Source organism: Carassius carassius, chromosome 47, assembly GCF_963082965.1.
Source record: "Carassius carassius chromosome 47, fCarCar2.1, whole genome shotgun sequence".
In the NCBI taxonomy this organism is placed as follows: domain Eukaryota; kingdom Metazoa; phylum Chordata; class Actinopteri; order Cypriniformes; family Cyprinidae; genus Carassius; species Carassius carassius.
The window spans coordinates 23,220,380-23,231,335 of record NC_081801.1 but is presented as its reverse complement, the minus strand read 5'-3'; the positions used below and the strand labels follow the sequence as shown (position 1 = coordinate 23,231,335).

At 37.6% G+C, this 10,956-nt stretch overlaps 1 protein-coding gene across 1 annotated transcript in view; it reads left to right on the top strand.

Moving 5' to 3' along the window:
- Positions 1–5,855: 5,855 nt before the first annotated feature.
- Positions 5,856–10,956, top strand: part of LOC132130747 (BTB/POZ domain-containing protein KCTD16-like) — an 81,770-nt gene continuing 76,669 nt past the window's right edge. The window contains exon 1 of the mRNA XM_059542541.1: positions 5,856–7,267. Within this exon, the coding sequence (XP_059398524.1) occupies positions 6,352–7,267 (916 nt within the window). The 5' untranslated portion in view covers positions 5,856–6,351. The remainder of the gene's footprint in view (positions 7,268–10,956) is intronic.

Here is a 10,956-nt window from a genome sequence, read left to right as displayed (position 1 = left end):
AAGCTGGCATGCTTTACTGTTCACAGACCAGGCCGAGAGTGAATTCCAGAGTCACACTTCAATTGACGCTCATGAGATAAAATGAAAAACTATAATTTACATGATATGTGTAATGTGAATCGTAACTGTCAATGTGAAGGTTGTCCTCAAACCCTCTGCCCCCAGCATGCTCGGTTTTGGTACCTCTGTGTTTATATGTCCAGTGTATGGCCCTGATTGTTCAGAAAATTTATGGGGCTAAATCTATTTATTTCAATAAGAATCCACACAAAACAAGAATTTCACATAAGGGTGAAAGATTTCCCACGCAGATTTGTCACAATATGCCATATTGTCCAACAGAAATCTGCATGGTTTGAAGTAACTTCTGTGCGAGCTGTGCTCACTCTACATTTCTGTACTGACAATGGATCTCTTTTACCTGCAAAATTTCACCAACATGCACACACCTTAACAGAGAATTCTGTCATCATTTATTCACCCTCATGTTGTTCCAAAGCTGTGTGACTTTCTTTCTTCTGCAGAACACAAAAGATAATATTCTGAAGAACATCAGACTCAACTGGCTTTTATTATATGGACAAAAACAAAAACTGAAACGCTTTTCAAAATATCTTCTTTTGTGTTCCATAAAAGAAAGAAAGTCATACAGGTTTGGAACGGCATCTGGGTAAGTAACTTGTGACAAAAGCTTTAAGCGATACAATTTTACTCTGAGTGGAAGATAACAAGAAGAAGAAGAAAAACTTCAGAAGGTCACTTTAACCTTGACTGGTGAAGAAGAGAAAACGAACACGGAGGAAAATAAAAACAAGACTCATGCTGATTACTGAATATCCCTCAGGTACTTGATAGGAACATGGTGCCGCCCCTCTCCTGGGCAAAACTGTTGCTTAGCAACATTTCATCTAAAGGAAACTTCCACAAAGTAAGCTTAACATCATTCATACACAACTAACATCCAAAGGTTATTACTCAGATATAAAGAATGTTTATGGATTTCCTGCAGGCTGTAATTTATAAAAAGTAGATGTAGTGGCTGTCAACTCAGTGCACTTTATGTTGACCCTCCTATGGATATACTATGGTGAGATTGCATTAAATAAATACTTGGTTTGAGCAGCCCTTTCTAAGTCAAATAAATAATTAAATACTAATAATAACTTAAATAATAAAGGCGTTTTGTGTGTTCTCTTAAGTGCCAGCTTTTGTGCTTTCATGTCCCTGGAATCTTAAGCTCAAATAGTATTTATCTTTGGGCTGTTTTAAGATTCCATGTGCTGATTTGGGGGGAAATGTTTGATAAATGGAGCTGAAAGCACAGTTGTATTTGTCAAATTAATAAAAACACAAGGATCAGGTTATATATAGAACTTTGTAAATAATGGGTGTTATATTCTGTGGATATTTATGGATCTGTCTATGGATTTCTGCAGTTGCAGGTTCAGTGTTGGACTGCATGTTAGTGCTGCTAAAATAGCCTATGCTTCCAGACAGTGCTGCTGACATACTTTCCACATCTGCCTTGTCCTGCAGGTTCACAACAGCTGATAATGGACCTGTAGTGCATTAAAGGGAGAGTTCACCAAAAATGAGGCTTAGTAAATAATGATGTCATTCCAAATCTGCATGCTGTTATTTTTCCCTGGAAAATATATATATATATATATATATATATATATATATATATATATATATATATATATATATATATATATATATATATATTTTTTTTTTTTTTTTTTTTTTTACGGATTCTCACATGGATTTTTTTGTGAGAGGACAACAAGGAAATAACTTGACCATAAGCACTGCTTTAAAGTTAAAAGCCTTAATGCTGGATTTGTATTTTTTTCAGACAAACAGCTTTTCACTTCATAATTAATTGAGTTATTGGAGTGGTGTGGATTACTTCTGAATTATTGTGATGTTTTTATCAGCTGTTTTGACTCTCGTTCTGACGGCACCCATTCACTGCAGAAGATGCATTGGTGGGCAAGTAATAGCAGGCTAAATTTGTCCAGATCTGTTCTGAAAAAAAAAAAATAGAGAGAGAGAGAGAGAGAGAGAGAGAGAGAGAGAGAGAGAGAGAGAGAGAGATAGAGAAAGAGAAAGAGAATCAAAATGTCAATCAAGCAAGATGTTTCACCCTCAAATCACCCAGTGGTTTATGAGTTGGGACAAACTAGCTAGTGCTCTTAATGTCCAGTGAAGCAGCAGCCTGTCTCTTGAGGATCTGACAGATCTCTTTAGCTCTGTGTGTGACTGTGTGCATGTAAGTTTGCAACAGTTGTTGCAACTCTTGATACTCATACACATAGAATTTTGAATCTTATAGCAATGTAATAAAATAAGAATGCACCCACACACACACACACACACACACACACACTGTCAATTGATTAAAAAATAATAACATTTTCTGTAATTAATGGGGATTAATTGCATATTTATATAGTCATAATTTCATATTGAATCTCCAAATTAATGTAAAAACAACATAAAGTTGGTATATTTTAAATATGTTTTTGATATATGGGTCACACTACGCTGCCCGCAAGCAACATGGAGCCGAGGATAAGCGAAATAAGACTCTATTAATCCAACACAGGGAATAATCAACATGGGAAGACACACACATGTGGTTTGTAGACCTGACAAAACTGAACGAAAAGGACAAGGCTTATAAAGACAGGATAATGAAGGGCAGACAGGTGTATGGATTAACTTAAATAACGGGGACTTGGAACACATGGGGAAGAAACTAGACACACCTGGAATCAAATTAACCAAACACGGGAGACAGAAACTGGGTCACAGAGAACATGGGGAATGGAAAACACAACATAATGAGTCCAGGGGTGTGACATTACTCCTGGAAGGTGCGACCTCGCACCTTGGAACAACAGAGGGGAGGGGGAATGGGGGGGGCTTGGAGGGGGCCAGAAGACAGGGACCACGGTGGACCACGGTGGACCACGGCGGAGCTGGAGGATGGGAGTCCTGTGCAGCTCGCACCCCAATGATGGTGGGCTAAAAGTAAGCAGAGAGGCTGCCAGACGACAACGGTGGAGGAGGCAGGATCGGTTGGGAGGGAGGGCAATTCGGAGAATCAGCCATAGGAGGACACCTAGGAGCGGGCAGTGGAGCGAGCTCTGGGGATCAGGAGCCCATCCTGGGCTTGACATGGGGATCAGGCATTGGAGAATTGGAAGCCCCCTCAGGGCTGGACGAGGAAAACCAAGGACAAAGGAGGGCTGGATGGGACCAGTGGAGACGGAGATGTGAGAGGGAGCAGTACAACTTCCAGTACCGAGTCAGAGTCTATAAGATCCTCCACCTCAGTTTGACGCTCCATATTTTGCTCACCCTCAGCCGCGATGCAGGGGGCGGAGCTCCACTCCGCACTCACACCGTCCACGGCTTGCTCCCTCGTGGTGGGCACTGTCGCCAGCTCTCGCACCTGGTCTGATGGGTTTCGCAACGGGTTTACCTCAAAAATGAATTACTTATAGCTAGCTACTCCCTAACACAATGTATTATAATGTAACATCAATTAGACTTATTACTTGTTGTTGTAGGTGCCCTTGAAGACCTTTAACTGACATTCGTAAATACATTAGTCAAAGAATACTGTGCAGGGAACATTGAAGTCTTCCAGGATAATTGCCTCTCTAGGGAAGAGTCCTGGTATCTAAACTCTAACACGAAAGAGGTCTTCTTTCCTAAAATAAGAAAAAAAGTGATTTCTTCTTTCATTAAGCAACATTTAATTTGTTTAATGAACACCAAGTTTTTGTAGCTATTATTTGTGCCTTTTAAAAGTAGAATACATTGAGTTTGGACTGGCTTTAATGTTCCAGTGGTGTGAACGTATAAAAATGAAAAATGAATAAAAAAAAGCATTTAAATTAGAGAGATAATGTGGCCAAAAACAACAGGCCAAAGTCTCCATCTGTATATCTAGACAGTCACATCTACTCAAATTTCTGGGTAATATGGCCTGGTTTACTTGAAATTATAAAGCTTTGTGTTTTCAAAGACAATTCTTCTGAGGACACATATGAGGGAGACACAAGAGGATTCGGCCTGTCTGATAAAAACAGCTACCTGCTGGAAGACCTTAGAGACTCTTCAAATGAAAGAAAAGCTTTTAAAAATTAAGAATGCCAATGCTTTCAGAGATGCAGTGTACAGTCATGAAATAACAACAGGAAATCTGCCAGCCATGAGTTGAGTTTGAGCTATTTAAAGTAAGCCAGTCAACTGCTATACTCCAGTATATTTAAAAAAGGAGCAGCATACAAGAGGTGAAAGCATGCATGCATTTATGAATACAGCTCATGCCCTAGTTACAAATGAATGCACTGTCACTCCTCTATCTATGTATCCATCCATCCATCCATCCATCCATCCATCCATCTATCTATCTATCTATCTATCTATCTATCTATCTATCTATCTATCTATCTATCTATCTATCTATCTATCTATCTATCTATCCAGCTATGCATCTATCCATCTATCTATCTATCTATCTATCTATCTAGCAAGTAGCATACTTTGTACAGTAGTAGGGTACACCAGAGCAGAATAATTTTTTTCTTTTTATTGAATATTGAATATTGAAACGAAATGATAACAAATGCAAAAAGTGTAGCTTTATCTACAATAAAGAAAATAGAGGTAAAGAATATCACATGAAAATAATTTTGACATAACAGTATGCGGTTGAACTTTATTTTAAGGTGTCCTTGGTACAATGTAATTATATGTATAATTTCTGAGTAGTATTAATTAACTACATGTACTTACTACATGGTTAGGGTTAGGATTTGGGTTTAGCTTAGGGTTACTTGCATGCATTTGTTTTAAAATAATAATAAAAAAATCAAATTAAGAAAAATAATCAGCATGGGGGGTGGGGGTGTTTCTTTTTAATCTTTAAGTTTTGCATCATGCAAATTTCTCGTCGCTGCCTTTCTCTTGCTCACTGGGGTTTGTAAGGCAATATTCTCTCTAAAGCTGCTTTGTTAAAGCACAGCCACATTTGCATTGAATTGAAAATGTTTTTTTAGGTTTATCCTCTAATAGTATGCAGGAAAAAAGATAGTGTCAATTTAAAATAAAGTAAACATATTCCAGATAAGATTTTAAGCATTTATTTTGCATTATACAATGGCGTGACAAGGCTTTTTTTAATATATTTTTTATTTTGATTATTGTTTAATCTGTTATCATATAATACCACCCTAAATAATTTTTGCAAAAATAATAAATTTATCTTTATTCCTGACCTTTGTATTTTAAGAAGGGCGTCACTTTCTAGCACACCAAGGACCCCTCCTAATTAATGAGAAGCAAGCTAGGGTGAGGCTGGCAGTAGGTATTGTTTTCGCTGTCCATGGTCCTGAAAATGTCTGTGGATTCCCCCACTGAACACAACCTCACACACCAAGAGAACACTTATTCTAGAAGTACAGTAAGTCATTGGCAAATGATTGAATTAACCGCACGAGCGCACAAAATGTCATTCCAGGCAGTCGGTTTCCTGTAGCTAAATCTGTATGCTGACTGCATGAAGTATAGCTAACACAGCTGACTGACATTGATATTACACAGACGAGTACCAGCAACGCCACAGCATCGCGTGCATACTCCTTTAAGATGATGTAATTTTTGATAACCTATTATGTTTTTTTTTTTCGCGCGCTGAGGCAACACCAGCTGAGGCGGTTATTTTCCCGCGCCACAGCCCTGTTCGCGCGCAACGAGAGCGATGCTGCATCATCTTCACTTCTAAACCCCACCACCACGCAAATCCTGGATTATGTCAGAGGACCACAGACGGGATTTTCTTCTGGGTAACAACTGGGATTATTGATCAACACCACAGCCGTTTGGCTATAAAATGTGCTTTGCACAGTTTTCAGTTATTTTCTTTTGAAACTATCCAGTCTGTTTCTACTTGATCTTCAAAAGTTGGATTCGAACCGTTGCGGGACTTGTAAGGAACTTTGGACCTGCCTTACAGGGATAAAAAAGGTTTTATTCTATAATGTGTTTTGCAGAAATTAAACAACGTCTGCCGTTTGCGCTCAAATGCACTAGCTTTTTCAGGCGCGTGAATAAGCAGCCGTGTTCATCCGCTCCTAAACAACCCAGACTCGTTCACGCGGTGCGACTCTCTGGTGCGGGCGCGTAGTTCCTCCTCGGATTCATCGTCGTTCATTTTCCCTCTTTTTCGATTTGTTTCATCTGCGGAGAAGATGCATTTTCTTTTTTAAATAAAGTAACTGCAAGGTACCTGCTCCAATTAGTTGCTTGAAATGCTATTTTTATTGCCATTTAATGTGCATGGTCCATCGTCGGTATCTTCTAAATCATTCCCGAAGCTGTAGAGCGAACTTTTCGAATACGGATATTTTTATTTATTTATTTTTGGCACCCATGACCGAAACAATGGCGTTAAGTGGAAACTCTAGAGCTAAAGACAGCAGTTTTCCAGACGTTATTGAACTAAACGTCGGGGGGCAAGTGTATTATACCCGTCACGCCACGTTAATCAGCAACCCCGGCTCCCTTTTGGGGAAGATATTCTCTCCTAAAAATAACGCATCGAATGATCTGGCCAGGGACCCCAAAGGTCGTTACTTCATCGACCGGGATGGGTTTTTGTTCAGATATGTGTTAGACTACCTCAGAGACAAGCAAGTTGTCCTCCCTGACCACTTCCCTGAGAAGGGACGGCTGAGGAAAGAAGCGGAGTACTTTCAATTGCCAGACTTGGTTAAACTCTTAACCCCGGACGACTTGAAGCCCAGTCCCGATGAATACATCCACAGCGATTACGAGGACGGCTCTCAAGGAAGCGATCAGCGGATGTGCCCTCCACCGTCGCTCGTTCCCGCCGACAGAAAAAGCGGGTTCATCACAGTCGGATATCGCGGGTCTTGTACGATGGGCAGGGAGAGTCAAAGCGACGCCAAATTCCGGAGGGTGCCGCGGATTATGATTTGTGGGAGGATTGCGCTGGCCAAAGAAGTTTTTGGCGAGACCTTGAACGAGAGCAGGGACCCAGACAGGACCCCTGACAGATACACATCCCGCTTTTACCTCAAGTTCAAGCACCTGGAGCGCTCTTTCGACATGCTCTCGGAGTGCGGCTTCCAGATGGTCGCCTGTAACTCGTCAGTGACGGCCTCGTTCGTCAGCCAGCATACTGACGACAAGATATGGTCAAGTTACACTGAGTACGTCTTTTACCGTAAGTTTCTCCTCTAAAGTTTGGTCAACATTTGCGTTTCGCATGCTTTCCCATTTCTGCTGAACACAACCTTGCACTACCACTAGACGGCGCACTTACACTTTTCCCCCTCCCTCCTTCACTCAAGGTCTCATAGGGACAAGTAGTATTTCTAGTCGTTTATCTCGTCTTCCTTAAAAATGATGAGTATCCAGTAGTATACTGAAAACTGGATTTAAAAGTATGTTTTTTATATTTTAATTACTAGTTCATTAGTACTTATGTCTTCCATCCTTACTATCTCCTTTAGTTAGTAGTTCATTTTGCCAAACATATCTGAGGTTATGTGTTTCAGATATTAACTAATTACCTCAAATTAGTAGACTATATATTTACAGTGGACTCTTTTCACAGACTGATGACATGTTTTCATAGTTACTAACAGCATAAATCTAATCCTCTCTCTCTCTGTATGTATATATATATATATATATATATATATATATATATATATATATATATATATATATATATATATATATAATATTAATGTTTATTTAAAACACTAAAGCTACTTTATGGTTTATTACCTAGGCATTAAATTGCAGAAAACTAGTTAAGGTTGCTGCAAGAGGGAGTGACTGCAAATATTTCTCTCTACTGATCAATGTAATCAATCTTTATATTTTTCCCCATTTGGTAAGTCACATGGACACTGTCAAGTTTTTCATTTTTATTATTATTATTATTTTCTAATTGGGTAAAATGGAAACGGAAACATATATCTTTGTTCTAGTTTCTGTTCACCAGCTTACCCAACTATGAAAACATCTGCTTCTGAGATCCCCGGAAATGTGAAAAGAGTATATATTGTTATAGTAACTATTCTTTTTGTGTTATTATTCCAATAGTTACTAGTTTCTCTTCTAGTTGTATTTATTAGATTCTTATTAGAATTATTCAATTGTTAATAATAACAATTGGTATACTCAGTAGTTAACAGGTACTAGTTTTTATTCTCTTAGTAGTTGGTAAATAATAATAGGTCCTAGAAACTATTTGAATAGTTACAAGTAATTTAAGAATAAGTAGTATCTATTAGATCTGGAATCAGCAAGAACTGGAGTAAATATAGTTGGAAATGAATAGTTGATCTCCGAATCGCAGATCAACTGAAAAATGTGGAATAAGTTAGAAGTATCAGTGCAATATTAACTAATGTGACTGATTGGTATTGGATTAAGTACTAATATCTAATGAATAATGAAACTGAAAAAGATGGATAGATTACTTTAGTTTTTTTGTTTTTGTTTAATAAGTATGTAAGTAGTGTTTTAAAAATAAGAGTAGAAGTTAGTTAGAAAAATGTTAAAATGGTTTGCTTCAGTAAAATTCCTTTTCATGTGAGAATTTTTTATTTAGATCCTTAAGTGTTGCTCACTAGATACAGTGATTCTTGTGAAGACACAACAGACAATTGTGTATATAAGTTTTCTGTTTTAATGTGCCCAGGCACTGAAAGCCTTTATATAAGACATTTACCTGGTAAGTAATGCTGTCGAAAAGAGTGACCCCTCCTTCCGCCCTGATTGTCTATCTCTGCGAGCATCTCGATGGAGTGGCAGAGGACGATGGCTTTCTGTAATAGCTCTAATAACATTTTATGATGTAACAAAACACCTACTTCTGGCCGGTAGTAGCTAATGTGCTGTCGAGCCAGCAGTGGCCCTGCCACAAGGCAAAATGGAGGAAGCACATAATGGATTTTATACTGAGCCCATTAAAGAGATTGCAGCTGCCATTTAAACTGACATTTTTAGTAGGTTACAGCCTTACTACCTCTTAATATTGGTGTCTTGGTGGACCTTCTTACCAACACAGCATAACTGCTATTTTTTATTACAAACAAGGTGACAAATGCATGCACGCGACATCCTAAGCTTACAGGAGTGTTCACTTGCAGTTTTGTATCTGAAAATTTCTGGAGCAAAAGGAAAAAGCCAAATTATGCATTTTTGTTATTTCATTTATAATGTTTTTTTTTTTTTTATGTGCGTGTGTGTTTTTTTATATACGTTATTTTGTCGAGGTCATCATTACAAACTACACAATCTGCAGTACTGGTAAAAGCTAGAATATTAATATCTTTCTTTCATTTATCAACCACCAACCCAGGTTTGTGAAAATGGCATGCACCAGGAAGGAGTTTAGAAAGTTTCAGAGTGTGTTCTGAGTTGATATCCAGCCTCCTACACAACCCAGCAAGGCTGTTGAATTTGCTTTGCCTCTGGCAGAGCGCACCAGTTGCTTTTTATAGGCTTCACCGCTCTGACGCAAAGTCTACCCAAAGTGCAATCCCTTGAAGGCAAATTTATTTACCAGTTTGTTGCATGTTTAGAGTAATGGACAATCAATCATTGGCAGTGACAGGTCGAGGCAGTCTGCCTACAGTGCTGTAAATCATGTCATTGGCTTTTGCAGTGACGATGTCACCTTTTACCACACTCCAGAAACAAATCAACCTAACCTGACATTAGAACCAACATGATATTGAGAAAAATGTACACACAAATCATTCCAGTAACGGTGTCTTACACTAATATGATGAAGATCTGCAAGCTTAGGTACGTTTTAAGGAATATTCTTGGTTTAGTAAAGACTCAGTAGACAACATTTGTGGTATGTTGATTTCCTGAAAAAGCATATATATATATATATATATATATATATATATATATATATATATATATATATATATATATATACATATATTGTTCTAGACATTTTAGGGGTGGTGTTTTGTGTAAAATTGATATTAAATGTACATAGAAAAGTTTACCACATTGAAATCATTAGCACACATATAAGGCAGAGCTTATGTATAATATATATATATATATATATATATATATATATATATATATATATATATATATATATATATATATATATATATATATATACTGTATTTATATATATATATATACTGTATTTATATGTATTAATATACAATTAAATGTATAATAGTACATGTATTATGGTTAGAAATGTTGATTGATGAGTACCATCAAAAATATAATTAGTGATTTTCATAATAATAATAATAAAAAGTATATTAAAAAAATAAAATAAAATACTGTGTGGCTCTTGAGTGAATAACACACATGCACATACAGTACATACAGTATTGGGGATGCATACATTTACCCCTAAAATACCAATTGGCATGTGCATGCACATATTAGTGAATGAAGCAACAGATGGAGATTGGTTAAAAAAGGAAAAGCTGGGTGGTTTGGAGTGGTGGGGTGTTGTCCTGCTTAAACTGATGTATCTTGCTAGAGAATGAGCCATGACTGTTTTGATGCTCCACTTGTTAGGTGCAGCTGCTCCCCTGCTCAGTCCAGAGGGACCTAACTCTGAATGTACTGTAGCATCTGCATTATTCACTACCGGAGACAGAGAATTAGATTTGATGGGATGGTTCAGATGGTTTACAACGACATAACTCGCTACTTGCTTAAACACCATAGTTTAATGCATCATTGTAGAAATGAACTAGCTAGTCTTGATTGTAAACAGTAGTAACATGGTTACTTATTATGGTTATTATGTTCTGTTATGGTTAATTATACCTCTTGCATTTGAGCCACATTGGTACAACAATATAGGACTTCTGTTAATGACGTCACACACAGGTGATAGGGTAA